Source organism: Fundulus heteroclitus, chromosome 1 (genome assembly GCF_011125445.2).
Source record: "Fundulus heteroclitus isolate FHET01 chromosome 1, MU-UCD_Fhet_4.1, whole genome shotgun sequence".
Classification (NCBI taxonomy): Eukaryota; Metazoa; Chordata; class Actinopteri; order Cyprinodontiformes; family Fundulidae; genus Fundulus; species Fundulus heteroclitus.
In genome coordinates, this window is record NC_046361.1 from 32441155 (window position 1) to 32464281 (window position 23127).

The following is a 23127-nucleotide window of genomic DNA, read 5'->3' on the forward strand; positions in this document are numbered from 1 at the left end:
TGTAATTGACCATCATTAGATCAGCATGCAAATCCATCCGACAGATTGTTTAATTGGAGGCAGACTTTTACAAAAGCTAATCCTTACGCTTCTGCATTTTCCACCATTTTGGTGGTTTTACCCTTATCTGACCTACTGAAACAACTGCTCAGGTGAAAGTATGAAAATCTACTGTTGAAACCAAATGTTCATAACATTTGCTAAATATGATTTTTTGAAATGATGTTTTACTTTCTTCAGATTCCCAAGTTTATGTATATTATGTATTGCGTTAACTTGCATTTTAGACCATAAACAGTCAAAATGTTTTGGGTATCCTTCTACAGGCTTCTGACAACAGTTTTGCTGTAATTTTGGCCCATTTCTGCTGACAGAAGCGGCATAACTGAGTCAGCTTTGTTGGTTGTCTCGCTCCCACACCTTTCACTTCTGTCCTCAAATTTCCCCTGGGAGGATCTTTGAGATGCTGGCTCCAAAATGCTGACTCTGTTGTCCTAAAGCCACTTTGTAATGAATTTAGGTCCCAGTTTAGGGGTACGATGTCATGGCTCTACATTCACATGCCGTTTATACTTGGATGTTATCGTTTTAAGGGATAGATTTTTTTTGTAGATGCTTTTAATTGTTCTTCAAAGATGAACCAGATTTATGAAGGTCCATATTTCGCTTTCTGATATCTGGGCTGGTGTCTTTAGACTTTTTTTATGATGTCACACAAGGAAGAAGTGTGTTTGAGAAGTTACCTTAAACAAAATCCTCAATTGTTCCTTTACTTAAGTCAAATGTTACGATTTAACTAATCAGAAGCTTCCAACGCCATGACATCATCACTTGGACTTTCTTAACAAAGATCTTAGCGTTTGTAAAATTCAGATTTTGAAAAAAGTAAAATAGAAAAATAAAATCTACCTTTTAATTCTAGCATTTAGCAAATGAATATAATTTTACTAATCCTAACTGATTCAAAACAAGAAAAGTTAAATCAGTCAGGGGGGGGGGAAACAAGTTATTTGTCTCTTCAGACAGTTTATGAAAATTTTAACAACATGTGACCACAACTTTCTTTTTCTCTTATCTAAATCACAAATTTTGACAAGCCAGGTAATATTTTATTTGGTAACAATTAATTCATATAATCCTATTTCATATAATCCACATGATTCCCAGAATAAATACAAATACAAACACAAGAACACAGTACACATCCGCCATGAGACACTCACAATATTACATTTCAGTGTAATATATAAGCAACAGAACTGACTAAATAAATGAGAAAAAACAAAAATATGACTGTAAATATCTGGCGCGTGTTATTCTTACTTTTATTGCAGTAATAGAGTCTTCTTTATTTGTCTGAGAGCTGTATATAGTGATAGTTATAACAATAGCTATTTAGGGGTGGCTACTGTGAGAATCTCCTAGGAATAGGACAAAAAAGTCTGAGTCAAATCATGGCACCCACACATCGACCCTCGCTGCAGATCTGAGTCTGTGTTGAACCCCTGATGTCCTCTGGTGGCTCAGTCGTCACACTGCATCCAGTGAGACGCTGTGTCCTGAGGATACTTCTTCTCCACTGCTTGATACTTCTGGCTCACACGCCAGTGCTGGCTGCCTTTGAACACGTACACATAGCCGTCTGTCCACGTCACGGCAGCATCAGTGTTGCTGGGTACCCCATTAAAGAGATGCCCAATGGGTCTGGGGTATGACCGAAGGTCTGTGGAACCAAATTCATCCCATGGCCAGTATCCAGAGCCCTAAAATGAAAGTAAATGTGTTTACTTGAAGCAAGATGAGTTGCAAAATATTGTAAATTGAAGGGAAGGCTACTTCTGTTTCTTACTTTGAAAAAGATCAGCTTTTTGTTCTTAGGGAAGTAAAGAGCCGAGTCGATATTTCCAGGGATGTTGGTCAAACGTCGGGGGAAGCCTCTGTCGAGTTTGAAACCAGTGTACCTCCACACTTTGTCTCCTAATAGGGAGGGAAAAAAGTATTTTCAAAAACAGTGCAATAAATTGCTTACAAAACCGATTTCCGCTATTCCAAATGAAACTTGGCCTGCAAAAATAATAAATTTGCCTTTGAGGAAGTAAGATTTGCCACTCCGCTGAGAATAAACAGCTGCATCGATGCTTCCTGGCAGCTCCTTCCACAGCGTGGAAATCACAGTGGGAGTGCTATAGCCAGAGCTGGACACCGTCCACACATACTGTCCACTGAAAACATACGTCTTACTCGGCGGAGCTATGTGCACACAAAATAGGAGAACATTATTAGAGGATTACAGTTCATCTCAAAGGGGCAAAGACCATAATGTTAATTCAGCTAATTGTTCATCAGTCTCTGCACCTAACATAACTGCATCCAGCGTGGCTTTGCACGGATCTGGGATAACACCCCGTGGCACTGGCTGATGAGGGATTACAGATGGAGGACTCTTCTCTGGTTTTCCTACAAAAAGAAACAACTGCATGTTGGCTGAACAGCACATTAGAGGGCAAATGTCATAATTTACAGCCAAACACTTATAAACATTTGAAAAGAGTGTAACATAAATAAATCTTAATGGACATCTTTGTCGTTTTTTCAAAGCAGAAAAGTAATTTTAAAGAACATCGGGACAAAACAAAAACAGGAAATTAATATGATATATACATGATGATGTCTTTTTTTTTCTGTCCACAATGTCGGCCTGACTATTGTCAACAAGGCACAGAGTATTTAGTTTTTCCTGAGTGGTTCCTGGGATTTTAATGCAAATATGTCAAATATTTATGGCAATGCAGAAAAAAAGATGTTGTGAGCACAAGTATTGGCCATGAAGAAAATGTCTGTGAGCGTTTGCACATCACGGTGTAGATACTGGTCAGAACTGGAGCAAAAATTGCAACATCTACCTAAATGCTGGCAGTTTTAGACTTTTGAAACAACCAGTTTTGGCCTCAAGTAGCCGTTTGCCGCTGTGATAAATTACAGCCGGAGGGGTCGCACCACAAAGCACTTTTAAATCCCTCCAAAGGATCCTAGTTTGTTAGATTTCCAAGCTTCTGCTCTCAGAAAACATTCCTCCTAACTCCTTCCTCGCGGAACAAATTGCAAAATCTCCATTTTAAGGGCTCTAATTTAAGCTGGAGATTTCCCAATCACTACTTTTTATCTCTGGTGGCCATTGTGTTGTACATTAACACCATATTTCATGATTCCAGACGTAAAATCATCACCCTTCAAAGGCATCAGTTCTCCGTTTTTTATCTAAAAGCCTGAACAGACCTCTTAAAAATAAGGTTAGTGGTCCTTTTGAAGAGAATTAATTTCTCTCTTTAGCCAGAGTCCAGCATTACCGTACAAAGCTTGGATCCCACTTATATCATCTGGATGCAGCTTGAAATCGGAGCGGTATCCAGCATATATTGGCCCCATTAGTGCGGCGTAGTACTGCGAGTGTCCCAGGCCGAGAGCGTGACCGATCTCATGAGCCGCCACGATCCTCAGGTTGGAGCCGGAGCTCTTCCCCTCCGTCCACAGTTCATCTTCATCAAAGTGTACGATGCCCGACTCAGGAGCATCCGCGTGTGCTAAAACATGACCTGTGGGAGAAGAAAGAACCTCATCTCACTCTGTTTTAAATGTCACCTTAAACCAGACGCCTCTACATTGAAAACTTGTGACATCCAGAGGTGATCTAAGTTGTCTCCCTACCTCTTCCGTCAAAGGGAACCGGGCATGACTTGTCTTTAGTGTGAAAGGAGATTTTTATATCTGCCCTTCCTTGGTGTAACTCCCTGAACTTCAAAGACGACACCTCGCTCCAGTACTTAAAAGCGGTCTGGATGGCCTGCCGGGTCTTTCCTAGACCCAGATCCGGGGTGTAATTGTAAATGCGGTATGTCAGCATCTTCTTCCGCCAGTAACCTATTCAGTAATGATCGTTGTTAAGGCTTACACATTTCCCCCAACCTGTGAATGTGCTTTATAAAAGGAAAACACCTACCCATGACTCTATATTTGAGAGAATTGTCAGTGAAGGCATCTTCTAGACCGCATCGGGGCTGCCTCATCATCTCCAGCGTGGCTGAATCCAGGTTTCCTGATACTTGAAGGTTGGACACTTTCTGAAAGATTCTGATATACACAGGAAACTTAAGTCTCATTGATTGCAACAAGGAACCGATAATAACTGAGGATGTGAACCTTGTTTAGCATCACCTCAGTGCCTCCTCTATTTTTTCAGGTGAAGGGTTGAGATGTGTACTGTCCAGTGGGATGTGCAGGTAGCCATACTTCCTTAAATACGCCTAAAATAAAAAGCAATCAATTCAACAGCTGCATACAAAATCAATATATTGACCTCTGCTGAAGTTACCAGGAAAAGGCTGCTGTTAAAGGTTACAGTGCCTTAATTACTTAGCCCAGATATTTTATGTATCTCATTGAGTTTTTATGTGTTAGACAAAGCGGTGAAGTTAAATGATGCATATAATCTTTTCAAAATGTTGTTTTAAAATAGAAATAAGAAAAAAATTGCAAGCTAATGTGACTGAACAACCTTTTTCTGCAGTTACTTAGTTGTTGTTTGCAGTATCGCTCAGGCTCAGTCAAATGCATCAGGTCCATGACCAGTGATGTTCAACTTATGTCACAGATTCTCAGAGTTCAGTTCTGGTTCAGTACTGGTTTTTTGACTGGGTCATATTAAAACTAGAACCAGAACTATCCAACCAGGAAACGTTCCTCCAAATGTCCACTGTGACCCCATGGCTTTCTTTCAACAATGGATTTTTTCAGATTTCTGGACTTCACGACTAACAATTGTCCAGTCAAAAGATACTCCCACTTGAGCTGTTGGTTTCTGCAGCTGGTCCAAAGCTAATTTGGATCTATTGTCTGCTTCTCTGAGTAACGTCGTCCTTGCCTGTCCTTGAACAGCGCTCAAACCCTGGGATATTGCTGCAATAACTAACCCTGTTTTAAACTTTTCACAACTTTATCTTGGATCTGATCTTATTATCTAAACGTATCTGAGTATAACTGGAGCTTCATAACAGTGGATGATAGAAAAATCAATCAATCTATGTACGAACATGACAAAATGTTAGTAAGTTAAAGCAATGTAAATACTTTGCAATGCACCGTATATGGTCCTATTTCTTGTCTTACCATTCTTTAAGCAATGCGGTCCAAAATTCAACACAATAAGTATTCTTTTATTTAAAGTTTACCACAAAAACGTAATAAAAGTTGAAATAATGGTGTCTGGCAGAGTTTTGATTAGTAGCCATTACATTTTACTATATATGAAGTTATACTTCTTTAACGCCCCTGTTTTATTTTATTTTTCTTACCACTGCTTCGGTGAAGTCCTTTTTGCTCAAAGCAATAGATGAGGCTGTTGTCAGCAAAACAAGAAGCACCATTAACTCCAGTCTGCAGTCCATTTTCCGCTTTGGTTCCTTTCCCATCACTAATGTAAAGAAAAAAAACAGGCTACGATACAGCAAGCGACCTCTTTTAAAAATGTAATTAATGTATTACCGCTCTATCTTTCTAACCGTAGCCACATTCATCCTCTGCAAATTTTGCCTTTTACATCTGTGCTGAAGCTGGTTAGTTTAGGCACTCGGCTTTTATACCGAGTATTTGTTCCGGACATGCCTCCTAACCACACAATAAAACCTAGACAAGGAATGTGAAGTGTGGAGTATAGAAAGAAACGCGCTCATTTCAGACACAAACTGCATGATCATGACTTTGCACACCATCATTTGGAGCCCCTTGAAGTGTGTAAAAATAACTCCCCTCAGACATGTTGCTTGCTTCAAAGGGAGCCAATGAATTTTGGGATTAGGTCTGCTACAGCGAGGGGGTCCGGCTTCTTGCCAGTAAGGAAAGGTGGCGACCATGTTGACTTACACATTATTGAAACATATTGTTGATACTAAATTGTTATCGGTAGAACCACATGTGAACCAGAATCAGTGCCGACGTTGCCTAAATATGTTTTACATTTGCATATTTTGCAGCTTATCCAAGAGAATCAGATTATTTTTTTCTTGTTTGCTTCATGGTTTCCAGTCTGTGAAAAAAAAACATGACCACATATTCCCCTTGAGGGACAAGAAGAACGGCTTGTTATTTTGTTTCTTAATGTAGGAGCACATTAAAGAAAAACTGGTGACGCCTCCGACTAACAATTGCAGCAAATCAGTGACAGGGGAGGCCTTCTGTTACTTCAGTCTCAACGAGAAACAAAGACACATAAAGTCTGAGTGGAGAGAAAGACTTGTCTATAAATGCACTACTTCGTCTCTCTGGGAGCTTTTATTTGTGCCTGATCAATGGCAAAGATTTTATTTCTATTTCCTTTCACTTTGATACACTTAAGTTCCAGTTATGTTTGATCTTATGGAGAATAAATTTACGTTGCACCATAAATTGCTATTTCCAAAATAACCGATAAGCGATTTAGCATCTTCCAAATGGTATTCAGCTACTTTCAGACCAAACCATCAGGAAGTTTTAACATGACCTTTCTGCTCATGGGTCATGTGGGTTAAACTCAATTATCTGTCCCAAAAAGTGTCCCTCAAGGATTTGTATTAGAGTTTACAGTATTTATAAGAGATCAGAATATCAATGATAAATATCTATATCTCTTTGCTGATGGCAAGGCAAGGCAAGGCAAATTTATTTGTATAGCACAATTCAATACAGAGACAATGCAAAGTGCTTTACATGACTAAAATATAGGAAAATAAAACAGAATAAAAGCAAGTAAGAATAAAATGTAGAAACAAAATAGAACATTAAAAACAGTTGGACTAAAAAAGTTGAACTAGTGATGTTTCAGTAGAACTCTTTAACTAGAGCAGTCGAAGGCAATCCTAACCAAATGTGTTTTTAATCTTGATTTAAAGGAACTCAGGCTTTCCGCACTTTTACAGTTTTCTGGAAGTTTGTTCCAGATAAGTGGAGCATAGGAACTAAATGCTGCTTCTCCGTGTCTAGTTCTGGTTCTGAGAATACATAGTAGGGTTGAGCCAGAAGACCTGAGTGGTCTGGATGGTTGATACACCGATAACAAGTCTGTGATGTAATTAGGTACTAAGCCATTCAGGGATTTATAGACTAACAGAAGTATTTTAAAGTCTATTCTCTGAGATACAGGGAGCCAGTGGAAGGACTTTAGAACTGGGGTGATGTGCTCTACTTTCTTAGTCTTAGTGAGGATACGGGCAGCAGCGTTCTGGATCAGCTGCAGCTGTCTGATCCACTTTTTAGGCAGACCTGTGAAAACAACATTGCAGTAATCTATTCGAATAAAAATAAACGCATGGATTAGTTTTTCAAGATCCATCTGAGTCATTAGTCCTTTAATCATGGAAATGTTCTTCAGGTGATAGAAAGCCGACCTTGTAATTGTCTTTAGACGCTTTTGGAGGTTCAGGTCTGAGTCCATCACTTCACCCAGATTTTGTGCCTGATCAGTGGTTACTAGCTGAAGCGACTGAAGCTGTGTGTTAACTTTTGATCTCTCCTCTATTGGTCCAAATATTATCACTTCAGTTTTGTTTTTATTCAATTGAAGAAAATTTTGGCACATCAATATATTGATTTCTTCTAGGCATTTACTCAGTGCCTGAACTGGTTCATAGTCACCTGGTGATGGCATAGTTCACTGTCATCCAGAGTGGGAAAACACTTGAAATCATATGTGTGTGTGTATGAAAATCTGGTCTGCCCCTACTTGATTGGTGGTCCACCTGCCAATCACAGTGAGTCTTTCTAGAGCGCAGGAATCTGAAAGAGCAATTTTGCCGACTAAGCAAGTCAAACAAGTCAAACTGTCATATTGTGGGATTCAGCAAATTTTATGATGGGGTGTTGCATGATTACTTGACAACAGCATCGCTAACATATTTTCTATCTACATCTGGGGTCTAGTTTATTACTCATTATTGGCTATCATGTTCAACAATAAGGTTTAATGAATACTTTTTGCAGGAAATATGTCACAGACTTCCTAATCTTCAAAATTTCTTTCTTTTCTGTCTATTTCATAGAATCATTCAAAACAGTAAAGTAATGTGTATCAAAAAGAGCAGTATTTCATGAAAATATAACCAAAGCTTCATCTTTAACCCAATACCCAAAGCTTTACACCAATAACCTTCCTTTAGTTTCTCCTTCTGTTTGATTGTGTGCCGCTTGTATTTGGCATAATTCAATATTCCTAAAATCTCGCTTTAACAACTAGTTTCAAATGTGAAATATGTTGTCAAGGATCACAGGCTACCAGTGACATCCTTGTAAATAGCTGTAGATTTGTAGGGAACTCACCTTTTAATGGAAACACGGCTTAAATGCTTATAAAATAGCACATTTAAAGCTGGAGGTATTAAACTCTATAAAGTCTACTTTTTGTTTTGCCTCTGCATTCAGGCTCTGCAACTTAATTTCTGTTTCATCAAAGTCAGGATGTTAAGATTGTTAACTACTGCAGATAAGCCATTGACCGCTCTTTACCTCTTAACAAGAACTCTCTTAAAACATTGGAGCTATTCCTTTAAGTTAACTACAACCATAAGAGAGGGGGAAACGGCTGCATTCATACGATGCCTTTCTATTCTTGTTGACCACTCTGTGCTTTACAACACAAACCGCAATAACCCATTGGCACACACATCAATATGTCGCTTTTTACTCAATGCACTGTGCACATTTTCCTGCAAAACTCAGTGACTGCATTAGAATATGTTGTCGGAAAGCATTCGGCCACTTCTTCTATCTTTATTTTATGGATATCTTCCACCCACAAGTGGATCATAACCACAGGAGAGAAAAAAGAAAGTTAGGTAACCTTTATTGTTATTGTGGTCTCATGTTTTATGAAGATAAACTGATGAAATAAATATTGGAATAATTGGCCATCATCACTGGGCTGGTACAGAGTCTAAACAGACTTTGCATCTGATAACCCCCCCTTTTTTTTTTTGATTAATTACCTTAAGTAATGAGATGAATTCAGAAATGATCCAGTGTGGAGGATATGAAAGCAATGCCAGTGGTCCCGTCGGTGATCTGCAGGTGGGCCTCCAAATAAAATTTTGCCTGGGGCCACATCCAACAATGAGACACCTCTGCTTTGGTGGTATCCAAACATTTCAGTGATAGCCCTCAATTCATCTAAAGATAAAAGAGGTATGCATCTTTTGACCCAATTCTAAATTTTCTGCACATGCACACTTGCCACATCTCTTCTGTACACTCACAAGGGAGGTATTTAATCTCTATGGATGAGGCGAGTAGCTCTAGGGACCCTAATGGGCTCAGTAAAGGTACTGTTGTGTTCCCCAGATAATCAAGAGCCAGCAGAAGTAGGGAGATGTGGCTGAGGAAACAAGATGCTGTTCAGAGTTCTGCTCCAAAACCGTCTTTCTGGATGAAGATCATATTGTAATTTTCTGAGAAACTGAATTTGGGCTTTTAATTAGCTATAAAGACAATCAGAATTAAACACTTGAAAAACTACATATTGTTTCACTTTGAGTTGCATTACTGAAATTAACGGTTCTGTCATGCATTTTTAGGCCCTCCAAACTCAACTATAGGCATATGTGATGAAATATAGCCTATGGCACTACAAAGTATTAATTTGTTATGATACATTTGTCTTCTGGTGCCATTTTTCCAAACCGGAAGAATCCAGAACCCACCCTGAAGCTGCTGCAGAATGGTAACCCCCCCCCCCCCCCCCCCCAAAAAAAAGGTGTGCAGATCAGGTGCTAAAAGAGCCACTTCATCTCAACTTTGAGCAGGAATGTTTGTGCTCTGCCTCATATCACCACTCACTGTGCGTGTTGTTTACTGGGCTGGGGTAGGTACTTCCTGAAGGGGGCGTGTAATCAACGCTGTGATGGCCACTAGTTTTCCAGGACATAGATGGGCTGCTGCTCAGAGAGCCGATTTCATGAGGATTATTCAGATATGCATGAATAATTTTTGATGAAGAAATAGCATCCTAAGTTAAAAGCTCAAAAAAGTTGATTTTGCATGATATAGGCCCTTTAAATCCTCAATGATAATTGAATTTGAGACCTGCTTAAATCTTTCATTCATTGTTTGGAGGTTTAAAAAAATAAATAAAAAAATTAAAAGATAGGGAAAATACACGGCATGGGAGTTAAAAGATAGTCCAGATTACTTTTCAGATACTTTGGGCTTAATTTAACCCTCAAACTATTCAGATGGTACATGGGAGATCATTATTCTGCAGTGACAACGTTAAGTGCTAAACAAGAAAAACAAACAAAAAAAAATTCTGTTGAGTGTTTTTAATAAGTTTGATCAACAATTGAGCTCTATGACAGAAAAATAAAATATTTAAGTCTTTAGCTACACATGTAATAGTCCTTGTTAGGATAGGTTCACCTTTCTTTTAATCGTGGGGCTTTATTGACAAAATGAAAAATACAACCGCCAGTCCTCAAGCATAAATATACAGTTTTCCTGGGTCTCTGTCCTGCCGGCCACAGCAGCATCCAGGATACATACTGGAGAGTAAAACTTACTAAGACAAGGAGACAAATACATGAGAAGCCAGAAAGTATTTTAATTACTGTACTGACTGTGGAGACGTGACATCAGTGCGACAATGACAGATCCTTTCTTCAAAGTCAAACATGGTCATCGTTAAAAGCAACAATGGGGAAACTAAACCATTTCATTAAGTCTAGTGTTTTCTTTTTCCTTGGGGTTCCAGATGGCATTAAAAGTACAAAATATAAAGAACACAATCTCTAAAGCACCAAACAAGTCACGATGATGTGTTTAAAATAGTTAGAAAGTACATTTGTAGACGGGTAACAAATTAAAACTAAGGAAAACAGATGATGTCTGCCACAAAGACATACAGTCCCATAGAGCTGTGTTTCCTACCATCATTCATGATGAATGTCAAAGAGGGGAAACGGTTTCTGGAAGTTGCAAAGGTCCTCTTCCTTGTTTGTGAATTTCATGTTTAGTCTCAGTCTCCTGTCCTTTCCTGACTCAGGAGTCGCGCTCCAGCTCCTCCAGCTCTTCTCGTAAGGCGTCTGCCCGGCCCAGCTTTTCCAACTGATCCTTCGTCGGCTGCTTTATTTCCCCCGAGTCCACCTTCTGCTGCAGCTCCTCGACCTGCCGCAGCTTCTTTTTCAGGTTTTTTATCTTCTTGGCCTTTTCAGCCCCCGCTGCTGCGGCTGGTGAAGAATCGTCGGGCGACACGACCGACGCGGTTCCCTCGGTCTTGCTTGCAGGCTCGCCTCTCTCTGAGATGGACACGTCCTCCACGGCGCTGCTCACCAAATCCACGTCCACCTCGCCGTCCTGCTCCTGGTGGTGCTGCTGTTTTCGTTTTTCCTTGCGTTTCATGTTGCGCTTGGCCGACTTTGACAGACCGGCCGTTTCGCTGTCCCCACAGCCGGGTATTTTTTGCTGCTGCTGCTGTTGCTGCTTTGGGGGCGCCACTTCGGATGGGTTCAGGCCCGGAGGCAGGTCGGGTTTGCTCTTAAAAAACTTGACGTATTTGTTTTCGTACCTGGAACAATAAAAACAATTTATGTTAGAAAGGGTTTTTTTTTGAGCAGGACATGAATCATCTCTCAGGCCACAATAAAAACAGATTAGGCAGACTTTTTAGAGCAAAGGCGCCTAAAATTTCAACATGGAGAACTACATTTGAAAACAATAAACAAGACCATGCTAACTGATTAACAGGTCATCCGATTGAAAGTCTGGTTCAATCGTCCCCGTTCGTAAAAAGGAAGTTCACAGAGTTGGATTTCAATAATTTTATTTATTGGGGGACAACAAGAACTATCTACTATGTAGTCTTTACCGGGTTCTAAAACCATTTACCTCTACATTGAAATGTACAAAAACCACGACAATTTATCAACAAAAGAGGGAATCCAAAAAGGAAATGTTAAGCCTTACTGCTTCGTTGGGATTTAGGAGGGAAAGCATCAGCCAGGTGTCAGTAACCAAATGCATCTGATCAATTAGTCATGAGTGTGACCAGCTCTATAAAAGGCAGACATGTTTGCAGCTTACTGCCCTAGAAAACAATGCTGAGATGAAAAGATAACCTCTGAGAAGCAACTGCTCCTGCCCAACAACCTGGAAGAGGTTATAAGTTGCACAGTATTTTGCAATCGTCAATGTAATGTTGATGTATGCAACACAACCTCCATTATCCCACTATGGCAATATTCAGCAGGCGATTATTTTCAAGTGCCATATATTCACAGTCTGCATGCCAAAAATATGCTTGGCCAGTTCGATGGACCTTTGTGGATTGACCTTGATGCCCACACCTGGTAGGGTCAGAACAATATGAATTAATCACAATATCCATCTATAATATCTAGGAGGTATAGGTAAAAGGCCATTTCTAAACTATTTGAAATCCATTTTTTTTTTTGCAAAGACAGGAGTAAAAAAAAAAAAAAAAAAAGCTGCTAATGATTCACAGAAAGGACCTCAAAGTAAATCCACCCCAATGTCCGATCATGCAATGATCGGACAAAACATTTGGGTAAAATAATTTTTGCTTCAGTATAATCGATATTAAAGAAATTATTCAAAGACACTCATTTGCATCAAAATCTATTTAAACTGAGCTATTCATGTTTGCCCAAGTTGTCATACTTCTTCAGGCTACCGTCCCTGCAGCTTCACTTAATCATGACTATGCTACATGCTAAGCTAATGCTACAACACTGGCGTTTGGAAGCGACTTAAAAAGGTCAGTAAGGCTCCTGTATCTGCAACAGTGAAGTAATAAGCGAATTGCATTTGCGCATGTGCAAGTCAAACGAGTTAAAAGATTTTGGCTACCAAACAAACCGCGCTGACACAGTTATTTGCGTGGAGTGCAGGTAGCAGACGTGAACATAAGGCTCACTTCTTTTAAAGGCTTTAAAATACTTATTATATGTGCCGTACAATGAAGCAGTTCAAGATCCACTTGTTCTGAATTGTTTTAACTAGTTTTATGCCATGATGTTGCACTTATGCTGTTTTCTCTTTTTATTTTGTGTTGTTTTATGGGGTTTTTTGGGGGGTTTTTTTAAGCACTTTATGGTTTTATCCTGTGAAAGGTGCTTTATAAATAAAGTTTACTTTACTAAGATTTTAAAGGATTTAATGGTGGTGGAATAAAAAAAAAACGATTGCAAGGCTCCACTGAACACGTTCCCACTTCACAATTTCCTCACAGGAAAGAAAGACCCGGACAGACGTAAAAGATGGACAAAAATTACAAGTTTTTTGCACACTTTTATTTAGTCTAATCATCATTATGTAGGCCATCTAATCAGGGCGGCTGCCTGTAGGTAATAGCCGACAGTGGAAGAGAGGAGAGATAGAACATGGAATCAGCCCGACAGAAACTTTATTTCCTCCACCGTCACTTTTTGAATACCGTAATTCAAATGCGTCCAGGAATAATAGAGAAAAGTTGATAATTATAGTAAATGAAAACTTTGTGTCTAAATTAGCAGCACCATTGTTGTGGGAGTTTTGGGTGGAATTCTAAGCAATAGTAACTGAGCTCCCATCTTTACTAATTAACGAGACGGTGGTATAACGTTCCAGCACTTTTATTGAGAAACAGAGCAGATATTCACATAGTTGGAAAGTAATCGCACCCCACGGTTCCGCTGCAGTCTCTGTCTGCCCTGTCTCTGTCTGTGTCGCTTTTCGGGCTTCCCCTAATACTGCACCGTGGCCTTCCCATGAGACAAAACAAAGACAGTCTATCGTAAACAATCAGTATCCCTCAGCAGCTGCAGCATCTGGCCTTGCAATCAGAAAACAGTGGATCTTATACACAGACATCAGGTCTCCAGGCCTCCTCTGTCCGAGTGGTGTGAGGCTATAGTGACTTCAGAATAATAATTCTTATAACAACCATACACCGTCATATCGCTTCACTCATGTTAACGTGGCCAAACACTTTATTCAGGGTAATTGGGTTTTAAGCGGATTACAGAAATATAATACGATGTACAGTAATGCATCATATTGCTTTAAAAACTATGATCATATATTCCTCTTTACCATCGCAGTAAGGTGCGCTGTGCAAAAGCATTTTACCAAGGTCTGATTGGACGTGCTGTCAGCACCCATTCCCGTGCCCTGGGGCATCTGGAGACCTCCAACCCACACGGTGCTTCAGTGATTTAAATCACGAGACGCACCACGGAGAACCTAGAACCTGCTTCCAGCTCCTTTACCCGTCACTGAAGAAAATACCCGTAATGCACCGCGCAACCCTAAATCTGCAACTTGTTTATAAACAATCTAGACGACATAAGCCGACGCTGTCCGTTTACATATCACATCTGCACCGGGCAACACATTGTTCTACCGCGGCTCGTATTAATGCAGGAAACTGTGAATCAGCTGAGGCTCAGCTGACAAATAATGAAGCAACAAAACAAACCAGTGCGCACCCCTTTATAACTCTTCTGTTTAGTTTTAAAGCCATGGGAGGCTAACTTGGCTTAAAAAATATATATAACAGGTTATGGTGGAGCCAGACTGAAGCCGACAATTAGACCTACCCCACTGCTGGAACTGATCACTAAAGATAATATCATGCAAACTAACCAGAAAGGCAGGAATAGTACGCAGCTGCTGCTGAATATATTTGCATTGACTAGATCCATGTTTGTTTGTTCTTTTTGTATTGAATGAGCCTTTATTTGTCCCTCAGTAGTAAAACGTATCCACTTTATAAGCAAACTGACAGGAAAATGGAAGCACTGAGTGAAAAATTAAAGATAAGCAACTATAGTAAAACTAAATTATTACACAACTGAATCAAGGGTGTACACTGTCACATCTAACATTAACACATATTAGTGGTATTATCTGGTCTACCAAACAGGGAAGAGGCACTTAAATGTTATATTTCTCAAAACGAGGGCTGCATTGTCTCCTACTTATTGGTTTTGCCCTAACCAAGAAAAATAAAAGTTAAGTTTATCATATTGTACATATTTTTTGGCTCTTAACCAGAGCCTTGGTATCGAAAAGTGTAAAAGAGTATGTGTCCTTGTTTGAAATTTTAGCCTTGTGACAACTCTAGTTAGTATTAAAAGCTCACAATAATAATATTAATAATAATCCCAGACACAGCAGCAACTCCATAACTGAACCGGTGAAGGAGAAATAACAATAAATAAATAAAGAATCAAGGTGCCAGTTACACAGTTAAGACAACTTAAAAAAAAAAAAAAAAAACATATCTCAAGCCCAGACCTCATTTATACGGTCTATATACAAAAAAAACATAAAAAGGAGCCTATGTTTAGCAACACAAACAGGATATCAGTGACTCCTTTTGTAAAACCCTTGCTAAATTTAGCCAAGTTTAATGAAAGGGCACGCCACAGTCTGCTTTTCAGTAAAAGTTGCTGGTTGCTTGTTGTTAAAAGTTAAAAATGAAGTTAAAATGAAAGCAAAAAAAAAAAAAAAAAACCTTGTTAAAAAAAAAAAAAAGAATTTGTGTTGTGGCAAATTTATTTTTAGGAAGATTTTAGTTTGTCAGTGAAAATCTAAAACTAAGGAATTCTTTTAAACTGTGACCAAGTGCATCATGTGTCTGGACTAGCTGGATTAAATTGTACCATTATTGAATTGCGGTCAGGGGCCGCACTGAGGGCCACATTTTGACACCGCTGGTACAAGGCACTGCAGTAGTACAACCGGCACCTTATAGTTACATGGATGGCTTCAGCTGAATAGGTTCCCTGATCTCTGGCAGAGGAAGCCATATTATTATCAACTTCACCTAAATTTTAATCTGTTTCCATTTTCACCTAGTTTAGCTTCAACCCCATCCGTGATTTCATTAAGATGGTTTTCCAAGGTGGCATTTTCAGAGGGAGCTAAACTTGAATGTCATCCCCAAAACCATGAAAAGGAGCAGCTGTACACAGAAAACAGAACGGGGCCTAGAATAAAACCTTGAGGGATGCCAGACTGTAATAGGAATACTGCTGAGGAGTGTTGCCCAAGGCCAACAGAGATATCCCACCAAAAACAGTAAACTGGCAGTTTCCTCATTGCCCGCAGCTATACGTAAACAATTAGGCACTATTTGAAGTGATGTTTTAGTGTAATGAGAGCAACTGTGCATAAACTTTCTCCTCTAAAACTTTGGATAAAAAATGAGTTTGGAAGCAAGCCTAAACAATGAGGAAAACACGGCGTTGTGAAATGATATAAAACACGGTCAACTCTTAAGAACAAACGCAGACACTTGCACAACATTTGAAGGGAGGGCCTGTTGTACAGAGCAGCTCTTTGAGCCGCATCCTGCCTCGTTCCCTCTCTTCCCACTCCTCATTCATAACAAGCTGAGTATTTCAGGAGCTGAGACACTGTCTGGCATCGACTCATGTGCAAAAACAGCTTATAATTACTGTGTGCGTGTAAAGCCGAGAACTTACACGGGGACCTCCTCCTGGGGAACATAACCATCCTTCACCCGTCTCGGCTTCCTCCATGTCCCATCGGGTCGCTGAGTTGCAGCTATGTATTTCCCTGAGGGGAAGGAAAAGCAACAGGCAGAGCAATTATAGTAAGGACAGACTTTGACTGGCCCTCTAGTGGTGCTGTAAGGGGATTTTCTCCTGGTTTTCATGCTCATTGTATCTTTTTCTGTTTAACTTAGATCTGTTGTACCGAGACCACCACATAACCATTTATATGACTGTGAAAAAGTATTTATCCTCTGCAGCTGTCTTTAAAAATGTCTGATAAAATGCTGTAAAATACAGCATTTTACTGTAAAATGCATAAATAAAATGCATTTTCCCCCTCATTTATCAAGGGAAAACAATTTCTAACCCGATTATATTTTTTTATATATATATATATATATATATATATATATATATATATATATATATATATAAATAAAGCAAGAATTCACATTCAATTTCAGTGCACTAAAATTTGCACTAAATACAACAACGTGAATATTAAAGCATCATGACTAACGTGAGTGAAGTTTTCCTCCAAAAGATAAATCGTCCATAAATGAAACAGAAGGAAGGCAGAAAAAAAGAGCATTTGAATTAGGTCTGTACGATAAACTAAAATTCTAAATTGCGATATATTTCAAGCATAACTGATTTAATTTTGACTTTTCTCTGCATTAACCACAAGCAACAAAAATGGCCAGCAGATAAAGGTGTTTGTAAACGAAGACTACTTAAAACAAGAAATTGAACCGTTTTTATTAATCAGAATATTCTTATTAATCAAGAGAATAGCTTTTAATTGAGTTGGGCATCAATCCTTTTTGAACATAACGTGCAACCAACAAACAAGTAGTTTGACCGATAGTTAATGCTATGGTGAGATTCTTGAAAGTTTCTGGTAAAAATATAAATAGTATTATTATATAAACTCTAAAACAAATAATAAAATGAGATTATCTCACTGCTGCACCCAAAAAAAATTGCGTTTTATTTAAACTGCGATTATATCGCAAATGAGATTAATTGTGCAGCCCTAATTTGAATTAAAATACCAATACCGATGGAGCTGCTGTCATCAGCTGCTAACACTAAGCTGGCTAAAAACTCGGCTTACAAATGAATTACAACTTCAGCATCACACAAAGTTTTAACTAAAACGGGGCAGATTTTTTCCGGGGGCAGTAATCCGGATTACTGTTCAGTGTGTGATGTTTACATGTGAGCCACACGGAGCGATAGCAACGAGCTAACGGTGGAGTTAGCGTGATAGCTAGCATGCTGAGCTAGCGCTAAAACCCGATATGTGAGACAAACGGGTCGGCAGAAACCAACAGCTTCATGTCCTGCAGCCAGAAAACACGAGTCGGTGAGAGATTGTTGTCGTGGTCAATGAAAAATATTTGTTTTCAGGTCGAACATTTCTACCACATGCAACAGCCTTACCAGATTCATCTGTCACATAGGGGGTTGCCATTTTGATGCAATATGCTTCTCCGTTCCCCTCGGTCGGTCTGCCTAAACCTGATTTTATTTTATTTTTATCCTCCAAAAACTTCCCTTTGCTCGGTTTGATCCCACGCAGCAGCAGCACGGCTACCGCTTTTTAAACATTTGCCTAAAAGTTGCTCTTTCGCTCGACATGAGAGCGGCGGTCATAAAGCTTCTTCTTCTTCTACTGTTTATGTGCCAGCTAAAAAAACACGTGCATTTAGCGCCATCTATCGGATTGGAGTGTAGACATAATGGATAAATAAAATACGGTTAAATAACCCAGTATTTTTAAGAAATCTCACCACCTTAAGTACTTTCCTTCTCTTTTTAGTAATGATTCCAGGTACTTCTGTTCTTTTGTGTACTTGTTATTTCTAATAAAACATGTTAAACTGTTTCTAATTGACTGCCAAAACTTCACGTTCTCTTCTGATGAGGTACAAAATTCTCAGTAGAAAGTTTCCTCTATCCAATCAAATCCAACTTTATTCAAAAAGCACTTCAAATTACCAAAGGAGACCAAATGCTCTACAAATTACATATTTAAAAACATCCGAATCCCATCCCTCCACCTATTACCCCCCACATTCCTTTGTATCTGACACAGATGACTACCAGTATCGCCATTATCCCATTGTTTCAAAACTGTGTTTCCAGTGAATACTTTTACTTCAGGGTGATAGTAGAACACCCCTAGATGCGGCTCACCAAAGGTCAACAAGATCTGATGTGGGATCAGTTGCTGGGGTGAGATCAGTCACTGGAAAAAGAGAGTTTTGTAGCAATATTGACAACAACTTAGATAAAAGTGACTGTACGTAGAGATTTTCAGATGCTTTAATTTTGATATTCCACATCAGATTTTGATGAGCAGCATCTAGGGGTGTTCTACTAATCACCCTGAAGTGAAAGTATTCACTGGAAACGAAGTTTTGGTTAAATAACAATGGAAACGTAGGTGAAACAAATGGGCATTGTGAAATAAGAAACATCAAATAAACCATGTAAAACAGTGACTAAAATGAAGGGGAAAAAACATTAAAGTCATTCTCATATTCACAGGAGGAAGTAAAATATATTTTTGGAACAGATGGGTAAAATTTCCAGGATTAAAAGGACTAATGTCTCAGCAGGATCTGGAAAAAAAAAATCCATGTGTTTATATTTAGTAGAATTGATTACTGCAACGGTGTTTTCACAGATCTGCCCAAAAAGTGGGTCAGACAGCTGCAGCTGATCCAGAATGCTGCTGCCCGTGTCCTCACTAAAACTAAGAAAGTAGAGAACAGGGACCCAGTTCTAAAGTCTTTACACTGGCTCCCTGCATCTCAGAGAATAGACTTTAAAATACTTCTGTTAGTCTATAAATCTCTGAATGGCTTAGCACCTAAATACATCACAGACTTGTTATCAGTGCATCAACCCTCCAGACCACTCAGGTCGTCTGGCTCCAGCCTACTCTGCAGAACCAGAACCAGACAAGGAGAAGCAGCATTTAGTTCCTATGCTCCACTTATCTGGAACAAACTTCCAGAAAACTGTGAAAGTGCTGAAAGCCTAAGTTCCTTTAAATCAAGGTTAAAAACACATTTGTTTGGGATTGCCTTTGACTGCTCTAGTTAAATAGTTCTACTGAAACATCACTAGTTCAACTTTTTTAGTCCAACTGTTTTTAATGTTTGCTTTTAGTTTCTATTTTTCCATGTTCTGTTTTGTTTCTACATTTTATTCTTACTTGCTTTTATTCTGTTTTTTCCCCTGTATTTTAATCATGTAAAGCACTTTGCATTTTCTCTGTACTGAAATGTGCTATACAAATAAATTTGCCTTGCCTATAAATGATAACTGACTTCAGTTAATAAACGTTAAACGTATCGCTTTTATTTTTTGAAAAGTCCAAGCCAGCGTTGTTACCGTATTTCATGGTGTACGCGTGACCTACAAAAACCCCGTGGGGGCAGGCTTGTTAATGACGCACTTGCTTGGCACAGTTTCAGCATAACTGTGTACTCACGTTAACCACTTCCGCACCTGGAATATCACATCTGTCTGGGATGATTATATCTGCTGTCTGGGCTCCGTTCCCGTTTGCCTTTAACTTTTTGAGTAATCAATTCTCCACATTTTTCATTTTCCCCGCCACCCGAACCCACTTCCACTCCTCCAAACTCACTTCCTGACACATCACTTCCGTCTGCGTCTGACATGTCTTCGTCCACTTGTCACTCCTCGAGTCGTTCTGCCTCTTTTCTTGCTATCGCTCCTATCAAGTCCGGCGGAAAGCACAGCAAACAGTCCAGCTTCTCACTACCAGATCGGTGCCACGCGCAGGCTGCACTCTCCTCGCCGGCGCCCTGTAGTGACGTCACTTCCCATATAAAAAGAAAACCCAGGTGGGCGGTGCAAGGCCGTGAACCAAGCGAACCCACTGAGCTATATATTATATAGCTCAGTGAGCGAACCCCGTTTCTTCTTCTTTCTTCTTTTTCTTTTTAACTCTATTAGAGTATTCTTTGTAACACACAAAAAGAAATAACACAAAGAAAAGTACAATTAAGTGCAATGAACAAATTTCAGGGGTTTGTACAAAAAATAAAATAAAATAACAAAGCTGCACATGACAGCATGCATTGGAGATTACATAAATGTTTGGAATTTAGAGCATCAACATAAAGTTTTAATAGCTTATTTGTTATTGGAGGAGGACAGAGTGGAAAAATAATCGTTGCTTCCTTTATAAATTTATAAAACAGACACTTGAGGGTTTAATCATAACAGTACACTTGTGATATAAAACTTGGCAAACAGTACAAGATTACATAAAAAGAAATGGTCAGACAGTTATTTTTTATATTTTGTGATTCCCCAAAGTACAATTCAAATTTGGCATAAATATTGTCCAGAATAAAGCAACAACCCCGCTTCTTCTTAGTTTTTTTGCCGCTTTTCTTCTTCTTCCTCTGGGTGTCTTGGCGATTGATTGTCGCATCGCTGCCACCTAGTGGTATGGAATGTGGACCAGAATGCCGCTCAAGGATCGGAACCGTACAAATACAAATAATACTGCGTATTTCTTTTCCATTTTTTCAGTGATGCTATCATTTGCGTTGGTCGTTTGTACCTGTTGTGCCTTTTCTGTTTGTTTTGTTATCTCTCTCTCTCTGCAGGTGTAGAAGCAAACTACGTGGATGTTTTCCTGCATTCTCTTTTTCCTCTACTCTATTTTGTCAACCTTATCTCCCTTTTAACGTTTTGCCTCACCTCTCACCCTTCCTTTTTTCTCCTTTTCCTTTGGTTTCTGTGTCCATGGCATTTGAAATAATCTCAAAATAATGTCCAATAACTTTTTTGCATACACATCAAGCGGAGCATTATAGCAAAAGCAGTAAGCAGTAATGCTCCATATTGTAACAGTCAATCTGCTGGGCTCTCTTTGGCATTAAGAAAACAATGCTGAGTGCTACACAGCTAGACAGAAACCGTAAAAAAAAAAGAACCTTAAAGTCATAAGCGAACCCTTTTCTTTGACTTCGGAAATGACGACGTGGACTATTGGTTGCCAGGTTTGGAAAGTTAGACGCGGTTTCTACTTGCTGTTAAAGTATAGTTAGAAGCAGCAGTGAGGCAACACAATTTCTACGTTGGCTGTATTAAATATAATAACAAGATGCAATAAATCAAAACCATTTCAGTGACTGCTAATAAAACAAAATAACTTACCAGAAAAACAAATTATATTGTTTTGGTGTTCTCGTAATCCAGAAGTAGAAACTATCTGTGTACACAGTATTACTTTTGAGAGAAATAAAGAATTTAAAATAATAACAAGTTAAAGGAATAAAAATTCCTAAAGTATGGTTTATTTATTTATTCTCACGTCACATAAATGTTGCAATGAATAGTTAAAGAAAGTTGTTTTGAAAATCACAGAAAGTGATAAATAGGTCTTCAGACTAGCACACTTAACAACCTCTGAACGACCTGATGTCTGGACACTGTTGATTTTGTGCATTTTAATCTTTTTTTGGTCTTGTTTGACCAATCATACACATTTGATTTGTGTCTTTTTTTCCATTTCCAATGTTATGTTTGTAAAAAAAAAAAAAAAGAGAAAATCTGAAAGTTTCGAATAGACAATTGCTTAATTCATCCTATTTGGGGGAAAAAACAGTCAAACTGATAATTTTCAAAACACCTTTATTGTCCAAGATTGTGTTAACTAACAAGGAATTTGAGGCCAGTTTCAAGCACTCGCACCGTACAGACAAAATATACAGTATAAATAGTTAATATAAAAACTTTAAAGGAAATAAAAAGAAAGAATAAAAGGAGTGTATACATATGTGTGTATAAACATTGATTTTTATAAAGAAAAGGCAAAAAAGAAACATGGGTTGTGGCAGTGCAATATGCTTGTTTGTTTCGCAGTAGGCTGAATCAGGCCGTAAGGTGTTCACTGTCTGCCATTTTTACTTTTAATTCATTTAATTATAAATAATGTGTTGTTGTTGATAGCTTGTTACTCCGCAACACAAAAGCATATCACAAAAGACTTTCCAGCAACATGCCAAGACTTGTACAGTGCTGTGAAAAAGTATTTAACGCCCTACAGCTTCCATCTGCTTTTGCTTTCTTGCCCCAGTTAAAAGTTTCAGATCATTGTATTAATGTTCATATATCACATACAGATAACCTGAGTTAACACATTTTCAAAAGATGTTTGGCTCGCTCTGGTTTGCAGAAGTGTTTTAATTCAGCTACATTTGAGAATTTTTGTTGGTTTTTGTTTTGGCATAAGTGGTCTGTTTAAGGTCACATCACAGCATCACAGGATTTAGGTTCATAGTTTGACTAGACCACCTCACAACCTTTATTTCTTTTCTGTTGAACCATTCAGATATAGACTGGCATGTGTGCTATGGATCATTGTTCTGCTGTGATTAAATTGAGCTTGGTCCAAAAGTTATGACTGGAAATTCTCCTGTGAGATTTTCTGCTGGTGACCGGAATTCATGGTTCAGTCAATTACAGCAAGTAATTATTGTCCCAAAATTCACTACAATTCACTAAATACATTTTTTTTTTTGCTTCTCAGGAA

The 23127-nt window shown here is 38.8% G+C and overlaps 2 protein-coding genes across 3 annotated transcripts; both read right to left on the minus strand.

Moving 5' to 3' along the window:
* Positions 1–1087: 1087 nt before the first annotated feature.
* Positions 1088–5594, minus strand: LOC105935197 (matrix metalloproteinase-19). Its single transcript, XM_012875484.3, has 9 exons — positions 5349–5594; positions 4213–4301; positions 3998–4128; positions 3706–3918; positions 3348–3593; positions 2356–2457; positions 2086–2250; positions 1850–1977; positions 1088–1763 (listed from the first exon to the last, which is right to left on the minus strand). Exons 1-9 carry the CDS (start codon positions 5463–5465, stop codon positions 1524–1526), a joined length of 1431 nt encoding a protein of 476 aa, XP_012730938.2. The 5' UTR covers positions 5466–5594; the 3' UTR covers positions 1088–1523.
* Positions 5595–10322: 4728 nt separating this feature from the next.
* Positions 10323–20371, minus strand: pym1 (PYM homolog 1, exon junction complex associated factor). Of its 2 annotated transcripts, none has more exons than XM_012875640.3 (3): positions 20203–20371; positions 16503–16596; positions 10323–11578 (listed from the first exon to the last, which is right to left on the minus strand). In XM_012875640.3, the coding sequence occupies exons 1-3, from the start codon at positions 20234–20236 to the stop codon at positions 11053–11055; spliced, it is 654 nt and encodes a 217-aa protein (XP_012731094.2). In that variant the 5' UTR covers positions 20237–20371; the 3' UTR covers positions 10323–11052. The 2 variants fall into 2 exon arrangements, with proteins under 2 accessions (XP_012731094.2, XP_012731095.2); XM_012875641.3 differs by lacking the exon at positions 20203–20371 and adding an exon at positions 17982–18227.
* Between the last annotated feature and the right edge of the window lie 2756 nt (positions 20372–23127).